A 27,391-nucleotide genomic window follows, 5' to 3' on the forward strand; every position below is an offset into this window, starting at 1 on the left:
GGAAATTTAAGATCGTTTTAAAACACTGACGAACTCCCTCCCCCCTCATGTTTTCTAACCAGTGTAAAGAGAAAAGTATTTTCATATAATTGATGTAACTGAGGTGCTCCAAAAGAAAAAAAAAAGATTGCATTACTCTTCTTCCTTGCTTTGCAAACATATTTTCAAATGTATGAAATAGTATCCTAGACTGCAATCTTAGAATCCTTCCATTTTTACTGAGGGAAATCTTTGACTTTTCAAAAATCGTCAACGAAATTTTCGAAATGTTCGCTGGTTTAAACTGTGATACAAAATATCTAGCATTCAAATGACAAACCTGAAATAAAACCCCAAAAATAGCTGTTCATGGAGCAGACCTTCCTTTAAGCATCTACATTGTGATAAAGGGACTCGTAGCTTTCTTTTTATTTACTGTGAATACTAATTAGAAATATTAATATGCAATCATGTTAACATTCACCCTAATTTGTGCGGCATGCTTTTCTCTCTCCAACACACCTCAGAGCAGTTGATGGAAATCCAATGCGACGTGGGCTTACCTGATACGGAACTACCTCTGCCGCTGTCGACACGTTGTGGGGAGAGGGGGGAAGTACACTTTAAATTAATTAACATCAGACCTCTCGTAGCAGTTCATTTCTGTAAACAAACATTTTAATATGCAGTAATTAATTAAATCTGCCAGGCTTCTCTGCTCCTCCCATTGATCTTTCCCCACTTCACTTTTTGTTCATGTTAAAGAGTTTATTACGGTTTGTGAGGGAATCATGCAGGACACGTTCGGCGTCCGATGCCTCCATCGCACAGGAAGTACGAGACCTGCAGTGTATCACTTCCTTCATCACAAGTAGTAAGAAGGCCTCTAAGGACTTCAGGCAATTTCATACAATGTCAGTATATATATCAAAATAATATAAACTGTAGCTAAGCCTGGTCTTACATGGGTACTTCAAACCCAGGCATAAATACCTCATGGAATTATTTCAAAATGTGTCACATTCTACAAACATGGACAGGTCTCACCCTTTCATTTGTATTTACTGTCTTACTACTATGTTTACTATATTTGATACATTTATTGCAACCAAAAACCGTTAAAACTTAATGTACATTAAAACAGTGTACGTTAAAACTCCAACCATCAAAGTGAAAGTTGACAAAGTTAATGAAGAATAAGAACTTTTTGGGTTCTAACAAGACCGAGAAGTGCAAACCAACCAACTTTCTTGTGTTAAAACTTGGATTTTCATGTATTCTTTGGAGCACAAATACCTATCTAAAAGCTATTTTATCAACTAGTCAACAGGCTTTGGTTATCAACATTTTAACATGAAAGTTACTTTTCAAGTTAAAGGAAGGGCCAGGATGGTCATGAGCTGGTTTGGCTAATTTTTGAAACTTGGCTTTTTGAGTCACTCATCTCTATTAGTGAGTTAAGGAGAAATAAGGGTGTTTCCCACTCCAAACAAAACTCGGGGATCAGCCCACCATAAAAGGCAGTATTGTTCTGGGTGCGAGCAGTCTGAACTTGCCTTCAGAGGAGGTCAAGTGGCGTCTAGATTTACTGCTTCATCTGGAACACACACCTTGTGTTCAGCCCTCTTTGAAGGCCTGGTCCAGGTGACCTCCTTGCAATTGACATCCAGTATGAAGAGGCTGGTGCCTGGGAGTAGTACCAACACACCCCTGGTGCCCCGCACCGAAGAGGGCATCACTCCCACTGGACAGGCAGTGACGGCTAAGAAGTCTGGCATCCCGTTGTGGTGCCTCGTTGAAAACGAAGCGTGTGTCCAACGTCACTGTCCTCCCCCACAAGCAGCCCCAGAGCTGCTTGCACGCAATTGGTGCACATAAATGCACAATTTGGCTGAGATGATATTTCATTTGCACTCATTTAAGCTTTCTCCCCCAGTGCATTTTCACCAGAGGGGTTGTGGGGGTTCCGATGTGGGGGTGGGCAGGGGGTTCGCAGCGATGCACCACATGCACCACAGCTCGCCGATCACGGCCAAAGTGTTGCTTTGGCAGGGCATTTTAGAAAAAGAGGCTCCAAATGAGCTCAAATGCTGAAATAACTAGAATATCCTCATGGGCAAACAGTGTATTTATTGATTGAAAATGGATTCCTTCAGGTAGGAGAAGCTGTTCAGGCATCAAAGCTCACAGTGCGTTTACTGTAATTTTCATAATGCGGTTTTCACAATAACAACTCAGTGGTTTGCATAAAACTTTCCTGCATCGGATTGGCTCAGAGTGGTGAAAATGCCCCGATAACGTGCTTTTTTGGGGATTAGCAGGTTTAAATCAGGATGTGTAGAAAAATTTTGCAACTGAATTGATGAGAAAATAATTCAATTGCTAGCAGAAATGGCTCCGTATAGTGAGTATAACTATATACTATACTAACTGTCAGCATAAAAAAAGCCAAAAACGAGGAAAGGACTTAATATTTGTAGTGAAATCAGTTACAATATATAATGCACTATAAAAAATAGTGATATATTTTAAATTCCTTTGCATGTTAATACAAAAGATTATATTACAGACTTTATTATTTCATTTAAACGAAGGTCTAGAAATAGAACTTCTTCAGTTAGGTAAATATTTTTAAATTCTGCTGATTAAAATTCTACGTTATGACGTGAACACGCACAGAAAAACGTAAACAGACAAACACACCGATCATATACAATTTCTTTTAATTCTCAAAGCACCTAAGACACGGGTCCGATCAGTCGGTTCAACGTGGAGAAAAATCCACCCACTGGAGGCATTTTCTTCACAAAAATGTAACCGAAGGAACCGAGCACGAGTGCTGATTTTAGGAACAATTATTCGCTTTCTGATGATCGGAGACAAAGCTCAACTTCTGGGTTTTGGTCCAAGTTGGAGAGAAGGCATAGCACGAGCGCAGGGCAGGCATGGCTGACTCGGATCATGAAGAATAATGTTTTGCCTGGCAGACAATTAGGAATGTTAATTTCTTCTTGGCTTGGTGATGTCACATCTGATATCTGGGCAATCTGGCGCCGGAGACGGCCCTCGCGAAACACAGCCGGGCGCACCACGAGCCTGCCCCATTTGCCTGTTAATGAATGCCGTTGTAGGAGGTATCCATGTGTACCATGTCACCGGGACGGCCGAGTGCCACCTTCACCTGACGCTCTGACCACGGTGGAGTCTGGCAGGTACCATGACAGATGTTATTCCAGGCCGGGCTGGAGAGATCCTACAGGGACCCACTCAACAGTCAAGAGGGCCCCAGAAATATAGATAGCTACAACTGTCATGACATGACTTGAGTTTAATTCCCTCTGTGATTCCATAGTCTCCCACGTTCACGGCGATGCTTTGGAGACGAATGTTGGAAAAACCCAAATAGCCCGAATGCTTTTCGTGCCGTTTTTGCATTTTGCATTATATCAAAAAAAAAACAAACTACAGACACTAGGTCTTTGCTTGTAATACTGAGATAACTCTGAATTTTTTCATGATTAATAAAAATTAGCTCAAGCAAATGAAATGACTCTTGAAGCATTTTTGTTTTTTTTTTTCAAATATTAAAATTATCAAAGTGTGCGCTGAATAAAAGGCCAAATACGCTAATGAAACAGCACTGGATTTCATCTGCACACATCCTTCAGCCCCCGAAAGGCATCGGAATTCATACCATCGTAATGTACAGACATACACACCACAGACACACACACATATGCTTCACTTAAGTTGCTGACACATTGTCATTACCCACAGGCAGCAAAGCAATTAAAGTATAAATGCACTTTAGCTAAAGAGCATTTCCATGTTTGTAAAGGTAATTAAAAGATTAAAACCGAAGTGTATTTGTTCATTTTAGCAGCAGTGCACTCTGAAGGAATCCGTGATTTTTTTAGCATTATTATTCCTGGCACAGGACGGCAGAATAGAGCAAACTCATTACGTCACAGCATGACAGAGACAACAGCCCTTAATTACTAATGCAGGAGAGCAGATAAAGCGCTCTTGGTGCCCTCGCACCCCCCTTCCGGGTTTGGGACAGGGCTTGGCACGCCGTGGGCCACCTTCTGCTCGCTGGTGTCCAAGGCCATTCACCTGCTGAGGTCAGGTACATACGCAGCACCCTGATATAATGAAGATGTTGGAGAGGCACTTAAAGAGGATGCGCACAAGGATATGATACAGCTTCCACTGGGCAAATAAAAAAGTGAAACTTTCCCGGAAGATTAAAGTTAGCGTTGTGGTGAATCTAATATAATAAAATATAACATACACCTAAATTATATTCCTTCACAATTTCCGACATCCAGAGGCGATGCGGAGTGTTTCATCGAACGTATCCATAAAGCTGAATTTTAATGACAAAGCACTAGTCTGAAATAAGTATGAATATGATGTAATTCAGTAAGGTTTCATGCAACGTTAAGCATGTACATCTTTTGGCAGTACACTAACTGGGCCCGCTTTACTGCTATATCTCAGTGCATATCAATACTGCCGTGCAATTAACTCTCAAGTGAGCAGATCCAGGTCCAGTGCTCAGAACTGTCTTCTGATTATATCAAGATAGATAGAGCAAACGGCGTACAAAGCTGTTACAATCTACAAGCTGTCCCTGCAATTTTAAATACATCTTAAAAAATGGGAGAGCCTTCTTTAATGTTTGTGCTTCTGGAAAAGCCCGTAATGGATGCATCGCCCTGAGTGTGTAATGGAGACAGTTTATTTTTTCCCCCCTCTGATTATCCTGAGAGTGCTGATATACAGATGTAAATGTGCTGCTTAGGAGTCTGCCCCCCTTTCCCTTCTTCCATCTGCCAGACAATAGTTTTAAATCTTTAATCCATGAGCAACCATTGAACACCAACGAATTGCAAATTACAGATGTTTTACTGTCTCCGGCAATTTTTTTTTTTTTTTTTTTTTTTTGCTTTTCCTGCATCCCACTGTCAGTCAGTGTCTCCCGCACATCCTTCGCTCCTCTGCATTCATTAGACGCCCCGCGCCATCATGGCACCATATGACACTGTCATCATTTGGTAATTAAACCTTTGCTCGTTTAAATATGAAAAGCTGGCAAGGGCAAGATCACAAGTGCTGTTGCCGGGGACCAGATTTCACGAAGTGAAAGGAGTTTTTTTTATTATTATTATTATTTTACCCATTTTTCTTTTCTCTGTGACTTTCGCTTCAAAGATCTTTTTTTCTCAAAAATTTGTCTAGCTTTGTTTATTGTTTAATTATTTTCAGTTGATGAAATGAATGTCCTGCTGTAGTGATTTTCGATAAAGAAAGACAAGAGAGTAAGTTGACAGTAAGTGTACAGTAAATGACAACTGAAAGGTCATGAATACCCAGAACTGTGCACGTGTCGGTACCCGACACCCAAGTCCAAGTCGAGACCGAAAGGTAACCGAAGGCTCCTATGGAAAGGACATAGTTTTCGTTTTTTAATATTAGGCTGCAGCAGCCACTGAAAAGCTGTGATACAGAGAAAGGAGCACCACCGGGGCTCCAAGTGCTCTTACAAACATTTTTATCACTTAAAGTATTTAGAAACTTTAATGATGAGGAACTATGATGGTGATATCCTACAGGAAAATGAGGGCTCTGGATGTAAATCTTATTTTAACTGAAAATTAATATCCAGAGTACGCAACTTAAGTAAATACCGTGTACTGAAGAAAGATGACATTTCAACGTTTCGTCTCTGAGAATTAATACATAAACAACTACAGTATACGTCTCATTTTAAAAGTACGTTCTCTTCCAATAGGCCAGACTGCAAAATCTTATTTGAACTTTATTGCACTTTTAGCATTACTTTTCAAAAAACACCGAGGCAGAAAAGGAAACTACGTAAAAGGACAAAAAAAAACAAACGTTCTGAAGGCCCTTGAAATATTATTCTGCAGAAATAGTGACAAAACAACAATAAAGAACGGAAGCACTATTGTAGAAGTTTGCAGTTTGAAGAAGGACATCAAGATAACGGCAGAAATTATTTATTTTTTTAACTTTGACAAAAATAACCTGGTTATTTTGCTGCTTTGGAGGGTTTCATCAGAAATTTTCTGACATTGTACACTGAAATCATGACCAGCACAATACCTGGAAAAGGATGACACAAAATGATATTCAAAACGTAAACCGTTTCTAAAGTGACACTTTAAATATGTAGCTAATCTTACATATAGTTGTGACAGTAATCAGGTTAATCAATAATTCGGTTTTATATAGTTATGAAAATAATGAGGTCCTCTGCTCAGAAGACTATCGAGGACTCAAAGGCCATTGAAGAATTGTAAAAGCCTTATTTAAAGCTGAATGCAGCTAGAGGCACAAACGCCATCAAAAACGGGATGAGCCTGATGTTTCGGAGGTCCACGGAGGACAGGACATAATGTGGTTATCAGACCATTAATCTAAAAGGAAAAGCCCTTACATATGAGATGCTGGAGAATGTTGACTAATGTAAGGGAGTACACAATATAATTCCACCAACGGTGGAAAATGTCTTCCATCAACATCTCCCAGATTTTCAATCTGTGTGGGTATGGCCTTTAATCACAAAGACTTAACCAAATGTAATCCAGTGGAGAAATGTCTGAGCCATTACAGACCCGCTACCAGCTTTTATTGCCACTAAACAATCTTGCTTGGATCCCTCCTTTAGTTTACACTACACTTTGAGCCTGCTGGGCGAGTCGAAAAGTGCGTGGGAGGGGGCTATTCCGTCACATTATTGCTTTCCATAGATCAAGGTCACAATTTTCATGATCATTACACCATTGAAGGTGACAGGATGCATTTACAGGAGTGATCAGAAGCTGATGTTGGAACTGCTCATCCGTACATTTCACTGGCGGACAGTGCACGTGTACACACATACATCTATATTGCACCAACATATCAATACAAAAACTAAATAGGCAAGGCTTCCAACAAATAATCAAAAACAAATGCTTTGTCAATTTTTAAAATTAGTTTGTGTCTTCTTGCAGATACGGAAGGGTTCAGCTGAAAACGGCACAGTGTGGGGGAATATAAAGGATGGAAAGACACATGGATGTGAGCAATAATGAGACATATAAGGAAATACAATTCAAAATGTTTTGTTTTCCAAGCAACAAAATGTTTTCTTATATATTAATAGCTTTTTGTTTTTTTTTTTTTTTTTTTTAATCATGTAAGGTAACCAATATAAACAATGCTGCTCCCCACATCCAGACGAAGCATTTTTCTCCTGTAAAATATGGCTTGAGAAAAAATGTCAGAACACGGAACACTCTGGGTTTGGGAAGAAGTGATTTCTTCTCTTAATAATAACCGTGGAAATCATAAATCTGCCTGATGAAAGATTACATGCCCACAACGTTACAGGATCCAGTTGCCAGTTACATTATCCTCGCACAGTCAATGGGCGGTTTAAAGACACTACAGAACGCCAGGAGGCAAACAAAGGCTAAACGCTTGCCATGGGCCAATTGGACAGAAGCGCACTTTCCCATATTGCAAGCATGCTTGTGGAAGCTGTTTCCTGTCTGTTTTGGAAAGTGGCAGCTGGGTTGAGACTCTCCTGGTCAGCCTCAAGGCTCACACACACGCGCGCACGCACACACACATGCACACAGATTATGCAGAAGGATGGTTTGAATGACAAAGGTGCATCACTGTATTAAACATAAAGGATAAGAACATAGAACGAAAAAGGGAAAACAGGGAATTTACTGCAAAATTTAAAGTAAGCCTCTCTTAACCATGTATTGCATCATAAGTTCATACTCAAAAAGCAGAAAATTTGAGCATAATACACCTGTGGTTCTCAGAGGAAAACCTTTTCATAATTTTTATTATTTTATTTTCCTTCTTGCTAATGGCTTTGTTCAAGGCAGCTGTTAGGTGTGTTGAAGAACATGCTACCTCATGCTACTTACATTTATGTACCCATTTATAGAGCAGGGCATCAGTTTAAAGAGCATAAGGTACCAAGTGGTAGTTTATTTCGTTTCACATTTGATTGTGTGGTATTGTTTTCTAAATATTTATATTGAAACAAATACATTATTGCAATTAAACAGTCAAAATAAATGTTTCATCGTCTTGTTAAATCTGTACTGTGATGAACTCTTTACATGCTAGTTATTTATTCTACATGCCCCGCACCCTACAACCATGACAAAGGTAACACATGCCACAAATGAACTTTTGATGCCATCAACAATGGTATTTTGCCCCGGGCCTCCAGACAGTCATCCCCATTAATCACCCTCGAACATATAGGTAGACGACCATTAAGATGCATGGATTTAGTCGTATGGTAAATTGGCTGGTATCACATGGACACATGGGAATGTAGGCTGAGAATGTTATTAACCACTTTTGTCCACCTTCATGGACTGGGCTGAGCGTGTTAGATAGTGGCAGGATGCAGAAGAAGAAGCAAAACTTCGCACACGTTTTGCAGCAGGTTTCCTGCACAATGTCAAATATCTTCTTCACCTTGTCAGCAGCGTTATTGCACCATAGTGTCACTCTCAAAATCTTGAAGAAAATCAGAAAAAAAAGTTGCCCCTGTAATTTCAGCATTATTAGAAGGCACCGAATAAATGTATAATGTGAATGATAAACGATGAGGATGAAATATTTTATTTCAGTGAAGTTCTGAGGAAAAGTTTAGGAATATTCTACTGATTTATTTTTTAACATCAAATCATGAATATTCAGACAAATAGTTGAAATGGTGTAATGTTATTTTATATATTAAAATGTAAACCAAAATGTAAGGCATATATTTTACAAAGTATAAGAAAAGATTGAAAATAAATGTGTTGAAGTAAGAGAAACTAATATTAGTGATGATAAAAATAAAAAATGAATACGCGACTGTCTCGTGCAGTTTAATAATGCTGCGAACTTCTCTGCTGGTTAATTGCGCAGGAGAATAAAAAATAAAATAAAATAAAATAAAATAAATAAATAAAAATGAGGAGGGACAATAAAACTTACTTACTGGAACATTAACAGAAGAGTAACTTGTGAAAAAACGTGGTATTAAAATATTCAGCAGAAGGACAGAGCTTGGTGAGTCCATAAAATCCGACATTATGATATTATGATATTATGATATTACAGCGGCTCTACTGCAGAGTTAACAAACATTTTGTGGCCACTTCTTCCACCGCGTAAATATAGTATCTGAAACGACCAAAAAAAAAAAAAAAAGTCTGATCAATCGACCAAAGAATTGAAAAAATGAATTAAAATGAAGTGTGTGAAACACTTCGTTTTAAAGGGTGGTTTGCTTTTAATGGTTTCGCTGGTCATTTTTATTGAGTTCTTCATTTCTAGGCGTCATAATGGAAAAATATGGAAAAAAAATAATAATATAATTACGAAACAACTACTCATCTGAAACTTTTTTAACAGACCAAATGTTAAATTCTGGACAGACTGAATGTGAAAGACAAACAGCTGCTGGCTCCCTACTCGGTTAAAACGAAAAATAAAACGCAGTCGGTATATTTAAAGCCCAGAAAACATGAATTTTCTGGGAATAAACGATCAGCTCCACTTTTCTCTGCAAATTAAGTTCATAGTTAAGATTAAGAAATAAAATGAAAGGAAAAATATCACATTCGCTTGAAATGTCCGATAAATAGAAAAACTTTCTTATCATAATGAAAAGTTCTGTTGGAAAATTAAATAGCAGTAATAATGTGCATATATATTATGCATATATACATATATATATCAAGCCAATGCACTATATGAAGGGTGAGTTAGAGGCTTTGAAGGGTTCCTGAGGAAACCTTGTATCCTACCTCGCTTAATGCCCAACTTCAGCCTTTCTTGCATTTTATGTAAAACACAAGTGTACCTTCACTTTTGTTGGGTTGTGTGTGTGCACACAAAGAGCAGCTTTGCAAAGTGTGCTCAGAATGGAGAATCACCTGACAGCAGTGTAAAAACACACACACACACACACACACACACACACACACACTTCCCGTGGAAGAACAGCCAGGTGAATAATCACCTTTGTCCGACAGACTTTTTAACCAGGTTGGATATTTATATTTGCGACCTGCAAACACTGCAAAAACGCGCAGAAATAGCCATTTGAGCTGTGTTCACCACTCACTTTTTCTCCTTTTTTTTCTTTATTTATCGCAAAAATATAATTATGTTTGTGAAAGAAATGAGAAGCAGGACAGTCGCGTCCCTCTTTAATTTTCACAGGTCAGTGATTTGCTTTTTCTGACTTCTCATTCAAACGTGGTCAAATGCTGCATAGAATTTAGCTGTAAATGTGAAGTATTTCTAAGACTTTGGAAATAGCAGGAAATGTGAGTGAAAATGAATCTTATTTTGTGTTTTAATGTAGTGTGGGTAGTGCGCAGCCAAGAATGTGGTTTTACCACCCTCCTCCAGTGAGTCACACACACACACACACACACACACACACACACACACACACACAAACACACTCCCTCCTGTCCTGAAGAAACACACCTTTGACTATTCAGCTGGAAAGTTAGAAAGGGGTGATGGGGCTGGGGAAGGAGGTGTGTGTGTGTGTTGGAGGGGGGGGGTGTTGCTCATTTTTCCATCACAAAGCAAGATGAAGAATATTTTAACAATCCAAAAACTAAAAATTAATATGGTCCTCTTTTTAATTTTGCACTACAGGGCACGTTTTACAATTATCCTAAAATACACATATTGTATAAACTTCTTTCATCTGGTTTGAGACTTTTATGACACGTTATTCCTATGTGCTTTAAACAATACTGACAAAATTGTACATGAAATGAGCCCTTGGATCATTTTTAAAAATCGATGATTTTCATGAGCAAAACCCACAAATATAGATACACTTGGTTATTATGCTTTGCTCATTTGATCCAGTATAGATTTACAGTGCACAATTTTCATGCAGTGATGGTTACGGAAACAAATTTTAATTGTCAACGCTGCTCCAGTGTGTCTTGCTAAGTGTATAAATTGCAAAGGTTTCTTGGTTTATATAAACCAACAGCTGTTCTACATGTTCATCCAGGGGGTGTGTTAAAGCTGTCAGAGCTCTATATTACCTTGATGGGTGTCATATACCATCACACGTGACCTTACTTAGTGAAAAATACACAAAATGTAGAAAATGAAAGAAGTGGAACTAGTGTGTGCCCACAGCTTTATTATTATGTACCATGCAGGCCATGACAGCACTATACACACACAGTTTGTGGTGTTGGTGGGTTTCTTTGTTCCGCAATTATTTACTGAGGCTACACACCGCACAAAAATGTGGGCAGCCCCTTTTAATTGTTATTAATGCCAATCAAAAGTAGCCCTCTGGAGGCTACGACAGAGAGGGCAGAGCGAGGTACCCAGTAAAACAACTGTTGTAGTAAGGTAAAAATCTGTCTGCTTGGGTGACATTAAGGAGTAATGTACTTTCTCTTCAGCCTCTTCTTCCTTTTCTTCTTTTGTAGCAATGGCCAAGAAAAAAAATCTTTTAATATCCATGAATTGTAGCGCCCCTTCAGGTAGTGAAAAATAAGTTTACGCACCAACATTTAAACTAATGAGATGCTGTGAATGTTATATGCGATGATAATAGAAATTAGACTTTAAACAGATTACATGGTGCATTGTCAAAAGGAAAATAAATAAAGATTAAATTACATTTGTTAAGGATACTTTCGTACTGTATGGCTATTTTGTGTTAAATTCAAGTGATAGTAAACAGTTGTGGCACTTTGCAATAAACGCTATAATATGAACTTAATTACTGAAACGACAAAATAAAGGAGAATTAAAATAATAATAGAGTAATGTGAAAGGCAGCAATAATAATGATTAGTGTCAATGTATGTTCATAGACAAAAGCACTCAAAGAAATAATATATGTACGCAGCAGTACCTTTTTTAATTTCCTGTGTTTAAAATGCAAATTATATGTTAATTTTCGCTAATCATTTGCTGGACCCGGGGCTGCAAGAATTCGGGTAACTCCACATTCTGACTGATTTTGCGCTCAGGGTATAAAAAGTAATTTAACAAAGTCTATTCTAATTAAAGTAATCTAACCTGAATGCATTTTCACCTAATTTCGGCTTTTCTTTCAGAGTCCATTGTGACAAGAATCGTATCTTTGTCACTTTACACTGAGACATTTGCAGTGCAGTTTTGCACGTGACACAGAGCCTTTATTTCTGACTTCAAGGAAAAATAACAGTCACTCAAGTGACGACAATATTTCACAACTTAACATCATTTAATGTGAATCATAATTTTAGATTTATTTCAATTATGAAGCATTATTAGAAGAGTCACAGATGTTTTTACATTAGCTGGCATGTAACAGAAAATAAGGCTCTCTTGTAATCTTGTCAATAACAGTAATTATTATTATTGTCATTAATTTGGCTTGTATCCCTTGGTTTTCTTGATTTCATAATTTAGTAAGTGAGCAGCTCAGAAAAAAATCTGATCTGCAATCATCACTTTTGTTTCTGTCATTCTGATTTGCCACTAAGGTGTTTCAATTATTTTAATGAATATGTCAATAAAAGCATTTTGACGTGGGAATATTACAAAAAAACTGAGCCTTTCTTACCTGACAAAGGAAACCTGAAACATACAGATGACTGCCAGAGAGTGTCTGCATATTGTTTCTGTGCATATACATTTTATCTGCCTTTTCTTCTTCCAGCCCTTATTTATGGTCCATCTGGCACATATTAATGAGTAAAACTGGTACATTTTCACACATTTTGAGGAAAAAAAAGACATAGCTGGCAAAGCAGACGTGTAACACCAGTGATGAAGAGCAAACAAAGTTTAAAATATCACTGTTTGGAGGAATCCAGCAGCACTTGTCTCATTTCTACCATATCCATCCATACATTTACCTTGACAACTGGCACATCAACTTATGATTAGCTGCTTAACGTGGTCCGGCTTGAGTAAAACTGCATGACCTGCGCACAGAACAGGGTACACATGCAGAGACACAAATCAATCTCAGAGGTGTTCACATCAGAGCCACCCTTCCTTGCCCAAAAGAAACCACATGCATGTGTCATAACTTTGCTCTGTCGCACAACTCACTTGGATGTGCTTAACCTGCCGTGCATCTTCTTATGTTCTCCACAGCATCTGGTGCCATTTAACCCTCTAATATTATTATTTGTACAGATGTGATTTATGATTAATCAGATCCTCCTACTTCACTCGCAGTTCTCTACCGGCTTCCACCAATGGGCAGCTGCCCTGTCCGATCAATCTGTGCAACGCACAAGTTTTTTAGGTTAAACTTTACAATTTACTAGGTCATTAAGCTTTTTTTTGCTCGAAATATTTCGTCAAATGTGCTCATGATTCTTTGAATCGGTCCTACCTTCGATTTTCCTTCCAAAAAAAAAAAAAAAAAAAAAAAAAAAAAAAAAAAAAAAAAAAGGCAGCCATCTGGGTAGATCTCTGCGCATTCTCCCTACTCTGCTGTTTTGTGCACCACCGTACATGTGTGTTTGCGCGTCCTCTTCTCACACTCCCAGCTCTTTTCTGCAGCCATCCGAGCCGTTTAGTTGGGGATGGTCGCTCACGGTGTGTGAGGGGCGCCGGGGGAAGGAGAGGACGCCCAGCCGGGAGGAGTGCGCAGGAGGCCGGCCTCGGTGAGCCTCATCGGGGAGAGACGCACCATTACACACGGACCATGGCTCCTGTGGCTCCCGTGGCTCCCGTGGCTCCTGTGGCTCCCGCGGCTCCTGCGGCTCCCAGCGCTGGACCATCAGGTACGGCACTCTGTTTTTACCCCGCCGCTTCCAGCGCACGGGCGCAGTGCGCGCGTGTGGCGCCGCCGACAGGGAGGCGTTTTCGTCGCGATGGAGTCGAGCGGAGCTGCGCGGCTTTAGTCGCATTTGAAGCAGGTTCGTGAGGAATTGGGAAGCGCTCCAGCGGCCTTCCAGTGGTGCGCGCAGCCTTCACCTGGACGCACCTGGCGCTCCCGGTGCTTCCAGACAAATAGCACCTACAGTACGATTTATGTTTATAATTCTGATCAGAATTCAGTGCAAGGCGAAATGTTTGCACTCTGCTCGCCTCTCTTCAGTGTAAATACGAAAAAAAAAAAATAATAAAACTCCAAAATAACGCTCCTTTAAGTCATGAAAAAGATGAGCGCATCCTGTCTTATATTATGCGAACAGCTCATTTGCTCTCTATCTTTAAGAACAAAAGTGGTTTGTACTGTACGGATAGCAAAATTACAGTGTCAACAGCAAACAACAATAACAGCAATTTTATATTTGCACGTGTTAATATTTTTTTTTTTGTTTTTATTTTGTTTGACCTTTAATGTTTTTTTAACACTGACTGCAATGCCTGCCCGCATCCAGGTGTATAGTGGAGATTGTTCAGAATTTCGAAAAACATAATGTCAACATTACTGTCACACTATGACATAATCCTTAAATTACAATTACTAAGTGGGAAAATTCGCTCCTTTAAATGGTTCCCAAAATAAGAAAGTATACAACATATAAAGCACAGTACTCTGCTGAAAAGGATCCTAGGTAAGCATTAAAATAAACCCAAAGTGGTTTGACATTTGTTTTTGTGTGCACTCCTTTTAATTATTCTCCTTGAAAACATAGATCACTTATAATTCACAGTTTAATTTTAGGTTTATAATGGGAAGATCAATGGAAAACAGTTGTAATGATCTAATTAATTATGGCAAAATTAAAAGCAAGTACAAAATCAATCTCTGATGGTGTTGAGGATGGATTAAATTGATGGTCCATCTGTTCGCCCTATAGACTACATGAATATGCAATCAAAGGACGCAGCTAATAGAATGAAGCTCGTGCCACTGTGTCACGTCCAGCGTCCTCGTCCGGAATGATACATAATTTCTGTTTTTTTTTTTTTTTTTTTTTTAAAACAGCGCGTATTAAACACGAGGCGAGCGCCTTCCTCGTGCGTTACGCGCTTTTTCCATATGGCAACGAACACAAAGCAAACGTTTATAAATCCGTGGTCATTAGAAGGCGGGTTTAGCTACAAGTAACGCAAACTTGTCCGAGTTGAGTGATTTTAAACAAACACACTTTTTAAGGACAGAAAACGCCTTATTGGCGCACAACGTCTGGTAAATAATCTCAGTTAATCCATACATCATTAAATAATTGTAACTAATACTGACGAAAAACAACCGCACCGCTGGGCCGAAGATGAAAATAACACGAGAGATTATAATATTACGTGCAATATTATGCCATTTTTTTGCAACTGTACAAACACACGTGAGTTTGACAAAACAGTAATCGATACAAACTCTTTCACTGAATAAGATGGGCCTGTGGTCTTAACCGTAACATTAGAAAAAAAAATGCGTAAATAATTTGCATAAAATTATGACACCTAAACTCACCGGTGACTGACAAGGTAAAATAAAGAATTCTTTCTTAAAATAGGTAATAAAGCAAAGTTCACCATGCGGCACATTACAGCCCAGTTCAATGAAACAAACAAGTTCTTCTCCCACATCAGTGTCCTACACTTTATAAACTTTTCCATAATATCAAGATACAAAATAACACACACAAAACTAACCTAACAGACACAACAGTGCTGAAAAGACCCCCGGAAACAGTTAAAAAAAAATTAAAACAAGATCTCTTGAAGGTTGGATATTCAACTTACAACCAATGATGCCAGCTTCCCACTGATGTACACCACAGGTCTGGGGGGGGAACAGCCATATCGATTGGTGACGTTGGCATAGTGATAATAATAACAAGAAGGTGAATGGAAACATGGAACAGAGGCTCGAGATGATGGAGAAAAACAAACGGATCCCCTTTTTCATGGTCTTTCACTTAGCTAACTGCTGTTGGACAGGGTTTATGTGACCCACTGGAGGTGGAGGGATCAGCAGAGGCTCCAGTGTCCCTGATCCGTTATAGGAGACCCCCATCCTGTCCCATTCTCCCCCATCTCTCTCTCTCTCCCTCCCTCCACCCCCCCCCCCCCCTCTCTCTCTCCTCTGCCTTCATTCTCAATTCCACTTATCCACAGGCTATTAGCAGCTGAGGCTAAAGACAAATGGCTTTCTGTCAATTTACCAAATATTTCTATAAAATAGCTATTTATTTTAAGAACATAGTAAAGAACATTTTAAAGAACAGTTCTTAATAACATGGCATAACCCCTTTCCTCACGTTACATTCCTAGAAATACTTGACTGTAACACCCAAATATTTTTTCCAGATATACCTTTCCCTGTCTCATAGTGTAGGCTATTTATCTACAATGAGTAAAATATTTAATCTCAATAGTAAATTTGCAGTAGCAGCAAAAAAAAAAAAAATAAAAAATTGATGAACTCCACGTCATTTTACACAATACATTTTAAGAATCTAAGAATTTAAGTCCTGTCATCACTGATCAAAAGAACGTTAATATCTAAAATGCTGAAATCATCGTTCTCATACAGAGTCCTTTTGAATTAATGTGGCTACAAGAAACAAAACAAGAACAAGTAATTAAATCTCATTTCACTTTTCTGCGTTTCTTTGCAAAGTGTCAGAAAGAGTGTCTATGTGACGTATCTCTCTCAAATTCAAATATTTTTGTACATAATTACAGGATTTATTTTTATAATATTTGTTTTACCTTTTTACTTTTTTGACGGGCTTTAGTTAAAATATAAATGCACATACTGCTCAAAGCAAACCAAAGAAGCCTCACGTTGCGTTTGTGCTTTTGGGTAAATACTACTATTGCCTAAATCATGTCAAGACGAACGAATTCGGCGGAATTAACAGAAAAATAAGACAATAGAATAGCAAAGGGGCTGAAGTATTGGCAACATATAGACCTGTGATTTATCTTCTTGTTTAATTTTCCTTGAATAGCTTTTAAAGAGGACCTGACCCTGTGTCGCTTTTCAATAGATTGGCCCCCAGTTTAAAAAGCGGGGTTATATGTCGACCCAGGAAAAGAAGAGAAAAGCCCAAGACTTTGAGAGCGCACGTGCCATTTTTAACTGGGGGCAGAACACTCCCGATCAGGGAGAGAACATTTATAAATCAATAATAATAATAATAATAATAATAATAATAATAATAATAAGGGGAAATTGAGAGTGCAGTAGGGCAGAGGGAAAGAGAATTGGGGGGTCTTATAGAAAAAGTAGCTTTAGGGGCGATGTGCAGTGGGGTGTGAAATTACAGCCTATGGTGCTACATATTGTACCAGAAGCTCCCTCCAAAAACAGTAACAAAAAGAAAAATCATCCCCAAACCTGACCGGAAGGCAGACCACTAGACGTGGCCTCCTGTTCCTTTGAGATACCCCCCCATGTGGGGAAAAAAAAAAAGAAAAAAAAAAAAAAAAAAAACAGAAGTTCAAATTTTCTACATGGACACGGTGTCACGGTAACAACATAAAGCTTGTAAATACCTTGAGCAATTCACCTTCCTCTATTTCAAATAAACAGTTGTGCCCGATTCTTGGGGAACAATGGTCTTCAGTGTTGTATTTCAATTTGTATCAATAAATCAATTTGTATCTATTATTATTATTATTATTATTATTATTATTATTATTAAAAATTTAACGTTGGACACTACGTTTATATAAAAGTATAAAATATCAATTATTTCTGTTATAAGGCGGGGTTAGATGCCGATAACCTCACGACAGGATCCATCATTTCTTGAGAGGTTTGTGAAACCCAGCACTTCGTCGTGAATCTAATGTAAATGTGCAAATCGGTGCATTAAAACTGTACAAAAAAAGGTCCTGCCTTTGAAGTCCAATTGAAGTCTTTCATGTAAAAGGTTCCTGAAAAGTGCAATAATCCCTCATGTGACTGAAGAGAAGAAAAGGTGACTGACTGGTGTTTTACCGAAATTTACCCACTATGTAGAAGTGACCTCACCGAAACAGGATGTAAAAGTAGAAATAAGTGCACTTTTCAAGGGGTTGGTAATATCCGGATTAGAGCAGGTAATTGTTTAACTAAATACAAATACATGGCAACACCACACACCTTCTTCTTCCACCAGGGCAGGGACCAATGGTGTGTCTTATATGGGGGTGAGTACAGTATTTATACGTTTTCGTGTAACTGTATTGACAATATGAATATAACTGGAAATATTCCCGATGACACGGCACTATTTCCATTATAATGCAGCTCATCAAATAAAGATGAGAACATATTTCTGTGGCCAGACCTGCTGCTGTGTTAAGTTAAGCTCGGGACGGCTGTGCCTCCTTAACTGTTATCTGGGAGATGGAAGACAAATGAAACCAAGTAGCGCCACCTTCAGGGTACAGTAGCGCGCGGAGCGCCGAAACACTGTCGCGCAAAGTGTCACACACTCTTTTGTCAACAAATAACAAGTAACACAAACCGGCTACATAAAATGCACCTGAGCGCTCAAACACAACTCCTACCAGCACTCCCGTGCACCTCTGGAGAGTGTTAAACTTATCGATCACCTTTACCGTCACTTCTCCGTGAACCGCAGCGACCTTCTCCTCATTTTCTCTTTAATTTTGTGTATTTCGTCTGCACACGCGCGCCAAAAGGTGCAAAACAGCCGCTTAAGAATTTGAGAGCCGGATCTACGCGGCGGAAATGCAAATGAGGCGCGTTACCTTATAATTATGCATATAGTGGATGGTGATGAGCGCAAAAGGCGTTCGTTACTGTTCCGCCATCCATCCCTGCGAAGGAGACACTGTGGCGAGTACAATATTCGGCACCCTTCAAAGTAATTAATACAGTTACATTTGCAATTTATGTCGCTGGTGTCAAAAAGGGTTGGGGGGGGGACTCCAAAGGTCCTCTGTTGTCTAAAACACTAACACCATAAAAACGAGTTTAAAAATAATTTAAAAACACATAATACATTTTTAGCAGCCGTTGAGTATTTCTCTCTACCTTCTAGTGCTTTTAATTCTTTTTCCCCCTAAAACTGTAAATCAGTTCCCCCCGTTCCGTCTCCCTCCCCCCCTTCCAAAAGTGGCACATGAAGGGACCTCCTCATTTGAGCTCCGCTTTTTTGCGTTGGCGAATCACAAAGTGTTGGAATCTATTGCCTTTGTCTGACAAGTCATCCATATAAGCAAAGGGGGGTGGAGTGGGGGGTCTGGGGAAGGAGGGGGGGGTGGGGGGGGTTTAGCTTTTAGAAACGCACACACAAGGAGAGGGGCTTCATTCTCAACCCAAAGACTCCGGCAAGCGCATCCCGTTCCTCGAAGCAGGCAGGACCCGCCGCACTTTTTTTTTTGTTGGTGTCTCCATGTTTCCTCTGTCATCTCCAGCACATCGCATCTGATCCGAGCCCCTGAGCCTCTGTCCAGGGACCACCGCGATCAGCGCCACCACCACCACCACCACCACCACCAGGATCTGGGGATTCCTACCGCAGTTCGAGAAGAGGACAGTCGGTGGAAGAGAGAAGCTCGTGATAAAACAGCAGCACCATCTCGCCACCATGAGGTCCAGAAACATCTGAAACTGATGATTGTGCGCAAACCCTGAGCTGAAAGGGTTGTTTTTTTCTCCTCCAACAAGTACCGGTCATGTTCTCCACCTGACAAACGAAGCTCTCGCCTTCGCCTTCTCGCACGGACTCGTTCACGCCGCGACAACTTTTCATTTCTTTTTTTTTTTTTTTTTTTGTTGTTGTTCCCCCGCAACCCCCCCCGCCTTGCAGAAGTTACTGTCTCATCCGTCGGTTTGCGCTCACGAGCAAACGGCGCAAACACATTTCCTCGCGGCAACTGTTTGTTTCTCCGACTTTTTAAGCTGCATCCTCAAGGCGAAACGGCGACTTCAATCGATTATCTTTCTTTCCTTTGCTATCCGATGGATATTCACTGCAAAGCAGACCCCTTCACCGCGATGCACCGTGAGTACCGAACCGAACGAGTTGCTCGCGCACGACACCGATCCGAGACGAGAGCCGCGCGCTAACGGTCCGGCGCGCGCCGAGCGCAGCCCGCTTTCATTGCTCCGCGCGGTAGCGGTTCCGGAACACCGCGCAAAAAACAGGGTAACAGCACAGGAGGAGGATGGAGTAGAATAGCTCCTCGCACTGTACTCCTATTTATGGGCACTTTTTATTAATAATTGTGGAGAGCAAAGCGGACCCCCCTCCGAAATTGTATATACATGCACATATTATATATATATATATGGCATATACACACACATATAGGGGAAGGAGTGTATATACACACACACACATACACACACACACATACATACTCATAAGAGCGGGTTTAGGCCTAAATGCAACATTAGCTCAGGGGAAATTCTTTAATTCGTTGAAAATGTAAAGCTGTAACAAAAGTGAGGGTTGACATGCCGATGGAATTCCCGTTAGTGTCTCGTTTCCAGGTATAAACACGTCTATGACTTGGATTTTTTTTTTCTTTTTGTTTCCCACGCAAGATGTGTGTACAGGCGCCGTGTTGCTAAAATCATGTATCCAGCTGAGCTCGAGCCGTATATTTCCTTATTATTCGGCGCAGTTAATAACACTAACTGGCGTGTTAATAAATGTGTGCAGTGTGTGTAACGTGAACGCGGCCGTGTCGGAAGGAAGATTATTTTAAAAGATCTCAGTGTGTGAGAAAACTGAAGCTTTACAACCTGGTATCCGCAACATAAACAAGGTAAAATAATCAATGCAGTATATTGTGCCCGATGCGCATTTTTAATGTAACGTAATTTCAAAAATGTAATGACTATATATCAGCTAATATTCCCGCTCTGTTTTATTTTTTAATGGTATAATTTTGAAAAATGCAGGAAATAATTTTTTTTTTGGCGTGTAGCAGCAGTATAAACCTTCATGATAATAACGCTGCCAAGGAGGAGATGACCATTTTCCCCTGGGTTTTTTTCTTTTTTTTTTTTTAATAATTAATTCCTAATTATGGCTTTTCTAAATAATTTGTAATATGAGTAATCAAAGCTCTTTTTAATTATTTATACGAATTGCGCGAGGAAAATTAAACAGGTTGTAACTTAAGAAGCTACCTGCGACATGTGTTTGGCTCGAAGGAGGGGAGCAGAGTGGAGCGCGTCAGTGTGTGTTTCACTCCACACAAAAACTGTACAATAAGTTCACGTATTAATGTATGCAGCGAACGTATTGGGTTATTATTAAACGATGGAGATTTGAATTTTTTTTTTCCTTCCCCGGAAACTGCCTTAATAATGCGCACAGGTGTAATCAGTTCCAAAAGGCTTGGCAAACTACGCTGTTTTAAGAAAATTAAAAATAATAATAAGAGGAGCGCCTTTTACAGTGGCGTATAAAAAAGTCATGTGTTCGGCAAGGAGCAATTTAGACAGCCTTCTCAAGTGTGAAGATCAATCCATTTCTGAATACATGAGAGGAAAAAAACTGGTTTAACGCCCAGGTCGTACTAAGATTTTAAAGATAATATGCGCGAAAGATTGCAATACTTTAAGTATTTCATTTTATACAGCTACAGTGAATGGAATGAAAAAAAGAAGGCATAGCTGAAATTGTTAGAATTGTGATTTAGAGCCAAAAAATTTTTTTTGAAAAATAAGAAAATACAAGTTACGGAACCGTACAGAGGAAATTAGTGACAATTATTTATTTAAATATATTTATCCCAATATGTTGGGCAGAAAGGTGACAGACAGTGTGCAGCTCCAGGTCTTCACAACCTGTATGTAATGTTATGGTTTTCTGTGTGTGCTGTTGTATCCCATGTAGGGCATGGGGGTGTAAACCAGCTAGGCGGGGTGTTTGTGAATGGCAGACCCCTACCTGATGTGGTGAGGCAAAGGATTGTGGAGCTGGCCCACCAGGGAGTGCGACCCTGTGACATCTCCAGGCAGCTGCGGGTGAGCCACGGCTGCGTCAGCAAAATCCTGGGCAGGTAAGAGAAATCAGGAGGAGCATCAAGGAATGGTGTAAATGTGGGTGTTGGATTCGTTTGGGGACAAGTGTGCTCGGCTGTCTTATCCAAAGTTTGTAAAGCAAATAAAGTGTGAAGTCAAATCTCTTATAAGAATGAAAAGCCTTTTGCGGGATGCGCACGTGCGTTTTGACAAATGTGAGTTAAGAGCATTTTAAGACAAGTTCCAGCCTTGTATACTTTTGGCAAGAGGAGATTAATATTACGTTAAATCCAACTAATTATGATTGTTCAAGGAAAGATATAAGGACTATTTTAAGGAAATTATATTTGTACTGGGATTACATGGATGGCCTTTGAATGTTTCTGAAATATTTTTCAGCTATCAAAAGGATTTTGAAAGGTATTTTGTCCTAGGCACTTGGAATGTTTGTCACGAAGCAAATTAAGCATAACTACAGATAGCATGTTAAAACTGTCATTTTTGCATGTTTACTTTGATTGTAGTTTTTTTTTTTTTTTTTTAGAAAAAAAAAATGGAAACGTTTTTAAAAAAGATGTAGGCATTTTCAAGGGCGAATAAAAAAGCCAGTCAACCACAAAATACTGACACGGAAAATATGTTTTCTTAAATATTAGACACGCTGATATTGTTTGTATTTGTGCCAATGAGGTATTTGTACCATGGAGACGCACCCTGTTGCAAATTAATCTCTTAACAGTTTCTTCCACGTATAAACAATTGATAGATAGCAGATCTGAAAGTTTTCCAAGCAGCATTTTATTCTGTGCATTTTAATTGTTCTGTATTCGTGGTTGAAAAGCACCAATGAGAAGAATAATAACAATAAAGATAACAATAACAGTAATAATTAAAAAAAAAAAATCTATAATAATGCATTAGTACTTGATTGAAAACATAGTAATAACAGGGCGGAGTGCAACGTCGTGTCCTGATGACTGAATGTTATTGTTGCTGCAGATACTACGAGACAGGTAGTATTAAACCAGGAGTAATTGGGGGGTCCAAGCCCAAAGTCGCTACTCCAAAGGTTGTGGATAAAATCGCGGACTACAAGAGGCAGAACCCCACCATGTTCGCCTGGGAGATCCGAGACCGACTGCTGGCTGAGGGCATCTGCGACAACGACACGGTGCCCAGTGTGTCCTCCATCAACAGGTACAACACACCTGACTCCACATCATTTGTGTGTGAAATCGGCGGGGGACGCAGGTGGTATCCGGAGTGGTGCTGTCTGTCGCCTTGCAGCCTCAAGGTGCTTGGTTCGATTCCCATCATCTCACCAGTACCCTTGATCAAGGTACTTAGTTAGGCTGATTAGAGTAATAATAACAATAATAATAATAATAATAATAATAATAATGGCAGTGGTGAGTGGTACGCGTTGAAGATGTTTACTCTGCCATGCGACCCAACCTAAAATAACTCAACATGACGGATACGGAAGAGCGCGCGCGCGTGCGTGTCGTGCTCGCGCGGTAAAAGGGACGCTCCAGGTGCCACCTAAAGACAGGACGCGAAGTTCAGGCAACTTTAGTGAACGTTAGTGCGGAGAGAAAAGCGCGCTGGAGTGTCGGTGCGGCGTCGGTGCGGTGTCGGTGAGCGCGCGCGTACGTTTCCTACAGCGTGCACGTTACGTATTGCGTTTGGCTCTATTTTTAAATACGTTCCATTGATTTATTTTGCCAGACGCGTACAAAGTGTGCAAAATGTAAGCTGTACGCGTCCTGGATTGTGAAACTCCTTCATCAATCGATTACCGGTAAAAATAATTATAATAAAAAGTGATCAAGTGGGCGGTGTACGTGAATAAGCGGTAACTGAGAGATGTGTGCCGCTCCCGGTGCACCGAGGAACTAAACAGCCTATAAATCATACATACAAACATACATAGAGAGAGAAAATATATATATAGAAAAACATACAACATGCATATAAAAACCTGTACCCTGTGCGTGCACACGTTTCTTTCTACTGGTGTGTTTATTATAATAGAATATTAATTACTGTATTTGGGTTTTATTTATTTTTTTATTTATTTATTTATTTTCGTCCTCCGTCGAGGGTGGTCTCAGTGGTGCAATTCAATCCGAAATCCTCGAGCCATCAGCGGCGGGTCTCCGGCCGAGGAAACCAAAATCACATCTGTCTGCATGAAAACCGATCAATACTCTGTAATCAGATCCAGAGGAACCGGGAAACGCGCCGCAGCGCCGGAGAGGGTGTGTGGGGGGTGTGGGGGGTGTGTGGGGTGAGGGGGGGGGGCAGGTTTTGTATTGAGAACGAGTTATGTTACTATAGTTATGTTTTCACATAATCGCAGGGAGCACAGAGGAAAAACAGAGCTATACAGTTTATTTAATACCATAACACATCCGTTTAATATTTGTGCTACCAGGAACCTTGTTCCTTCACTTAAAGCAATCTGAAAACAAAACATATTAGTGGAAAATATATATATATACATTTAAAAAAACAGTATTTTAACTCAGTGTCGAAAAAAGTAATAGTGCACACAATTTACTGTTGATATAATGCACATATATAATAATCCTTCAAACGTTTTTTTTTTTTTTTAATATGTATGAAAATAGATTGAAATGCATGGAAGCCGATACAGTTTACCTGTAAAAATGAAAAGGGAATAACGAGCGCAAGAAAAAAATGAACGTAGAACGGTGAGAGGGAAGCGCGCGCCGCGACGCACGTGCCAGAATGGCGCGCGCGCGCGCTGGATTTCTGTCCATTTTAATATGCTTTAAAAGCATACAGCACGGGAAACCTGAGTATGAAGAAATGCATGTTGTGAGTGGTTAAACTAAAAAAAAAAAAAAAAATTAAAAAATAAAAAAAAAAAGTGGACCCGCATTAATAACAAACGGGATCAGACTTAACGTTGATCTTTCACACTGGGAGGGACAAGTGTGCTGGGAGGGTGTAAACAAAGTGTTGGTGGAGGGGAAGAGGAGGAGGAGGAGGAGAGCAGGGGAGAGAAAGGCCAGGAGGGGTGATGAAGGAGGCAGCAGAGAGAGAAGCCCAGGCCGAGAACAGGAGTAATGAACTTTGGTTAGAAAGCACTGTTCCATAGAGTCGGTATCTGCATTACATTTTAATGAGCTGATGGGAGAGCAGGACAGCCTCACACCACACATCTCCAAGAAAAAAAAAAGAAAAGGCTGAAAAAAATTCATTTCATGCACCGTGGTTGCTTAAAAAAGGCAATTTGAGCAGGCTCCGACACATGTATGTGATACATTTTAAATGTGCATTAATGGCATTAAAATACCTCTATAATTAAATTCAAGCTAGCTATTTAGAAATGGAGTACTCAACGGGCCTTTGTTTATGTGGGAAATTAAAATGCAAATACAAAGAAATGTATTTCTATTAGCAGAATAAGTTTGCAGGATTTCTTCTTTTTTTTTTTTTTTTTTTACTTTTTCATCTGCCTACAGAACTGTGAAGTCTGCTTAATATTTCTTATTGTGAATCAGTCTTTGAAATGCGTAGTATCTTATTTCTTAAACTTCTAAAGCTCCACCTAAAATATTTTTCATACAAAAGGAATGGGAAAATACTGCAGCGTGCGTAAAAGACTGAACAAAAAATATAGAAATAAGAGATTAGTACAACTGATCTGAACGTTTAGACGGTTGGCATTCATTATATCACATAGATATGCTGGTAATGCACCCTATTATGAAAACATACATGGTGTAACAACCAGGACAGAATTTAGGATGTAACAGATAAACTTTTGGAATAATACAGATGCCTTGAAACCTCTTTACTTTAAGATTAATGTACGGGAAATTTTCATAATGTTGTTACCATTCTTTTTATGACTGAGCTTTTAAATATTTTGACTATTATTTTTAGCTACTGCACTGGTTCCTTTTAAAATCTTGGAAAATGTACTGCTCGCATGCTTTGTTGCGTTTGTATTTTTGAACAGTGCGCAAGCAATAGATTACTGTGAGTTTATAATTAACTCACTAAATCCTTCCTCTGATCAGCAGTTATTATTTGGTTATTAAATAGACAGTATCGTCCACCAGGGAGAAGAGCGAAGAGCAGAAAACAAGTCTGGTAGAATTAACCATAACTCTGCTGTTTTTCGATACATTTGGAAGGCCTCCCAAGACTAACCTGCATGTTTAAAGTATAGAAATTCTTGGTTTGTTGGCTCATTCAGACGCAGATGACTTGATTCCCCCAGAGCTGCTTTAACTCAGGGTTTGTGGTGTGTGAATACAGTACAAGGGAGAGGCACCACTAGGGTTTTGTGGTAAGGAAACTGACCTCAGCTCTGCAGACAAAAGAGGATGTTCTACCTTTAAACACATTTTCTCACCATTAATTATTAAAGGTTACACAGGGATGGGTTGTACTTTGTGTCTCAGCCACAGCGAGCAACTGCTAAACAAGTGCTGATATCTGCTTAAAAAGTGAGAAGGTCCTCATTGGTTTTAAATGTTATTGATTCAAATGTAACACCATTTTTTGATATCTCTTCTGGGAATTTCCAACAACAGCTCCAGTCGTTAATTCACCCATCCAAATTGTTTATTCAATATCTAGCGCAAAGAATGGTCAAATATGAAGAAAAATGAAAATACAAATAAAACATTGATACAGTATGTGTGCTTTTTCAAAGATGTAAAGTGTACCTCGCGTGACCTTAAATAAAGGTCAGTGTGCAGAGAGGCTAAGGAGGCTGCTTATATTACTTAAATAATAATAATAAAAAAAAAGTAACAGTGAATGCTGGGTCTTGAGTTACAGTAATGTTTCTTCAAGTATTAAATATCTGTGCTAACTATTAATGTAAAAAAAGACTCAGGTTCATGTGCTCAAAATGATTAGAAGAAAAACATTAAAATGTAAATAATATTTCAAAGTAAAGGACTGATAATTATAAAAAAAAAAAACAGCAAAGCTGTATGTAAAAATCAGGCAACAAACATTTCATAAATGTAGATCACATCACTTCATCGCGAGGTCATCGCCCACGTCTCGGAATTTTGTTCGGATACCATGTCATATGTGATAAATACTTTCAAAGTTTACAAATTATTGTGACAGTTCCTTTTTCCCCCAAGTGCCACTCAGATTACAGGAATCTAATGCTGGTGTAAGCTCGTGCGAGGCAATAAGCCACTATTGCTTTCCTGTCACATGTAATTTATAGCTTTCTATTTGCATCTGTTTGCCTGTGTGACTAATCCCCAACTTTTTATCCCCAAGCCTTGATCAATAGAACCTCTCCTGCATTGGCACTTGTGGGTATTGGGTTCAGAAGAGACGTTTGATCTGGGAAAAGGGGAGTCAGGAGTGCCGGGCGCCCGCGTGAACCCCCCAGAAAGAGAGCGAGAGAGATAGGAGAGGGCTGATTAGTGTGGACCAGGTAGAGTCAGTGAAGCTGATCATTGAGGTGAA

General features: G+C 39.5%; 1 protein-coding gene across 2 annotated transcripts in view; it reads left to right on the plus strand.

Moving 5' to 3' along the window:
• The first annotated feature begins 19,221 nt into the window (after positions 1 to 19,221).
• The window catches only part of LOC108939458 (paired box protein Pax-2a), a 31,693-nt gene continuing 23,523 nt past the window's right edge, over positions 19,222 to 27,391 (plus strand). The window contains exons 1-4 of one of the 2 annotated variants that reach the window (XM_018760818.2): positions 19,222 to 19,937; positions 21,786 to 21,951; positions 22,313 to 22,333; positions 22,913 to 23,110. In XM_018760818.2, the coding sequence (XP_018616334.1) occupies positions 19,895 to 19,937; positions 21,786 to 21,951; positions 22,313 to 22,333; positions 22,913 to 23,110 (428 nt within the window). In that variant the 5' untranslated portion in view covers positions 19,222 to 19,894. The remainder of the gene's footprint in view (positions 19,938 to 21,785; positions 21,952 to 22,312; positions 22,334 to 22,912; positions 23,111 to 27,391) is intronic. The other variant, XM_018760819.2, reaches the window with a different exon arrangement.

This window comes from Scleropages formosus, chromosome 24 (assembly GCF_900964775.1).
Source record: "Scleropages formosus chromosome 24, fSclFor1.1, whole genome shotgun sequence".
NCBI classification, from domain to species: Eukaryota; Metazoa; Chordata; class Actinopteri; order Osteoglossiformes; family Osteoglossidae; genus Scleropages; species Scleropages formosus.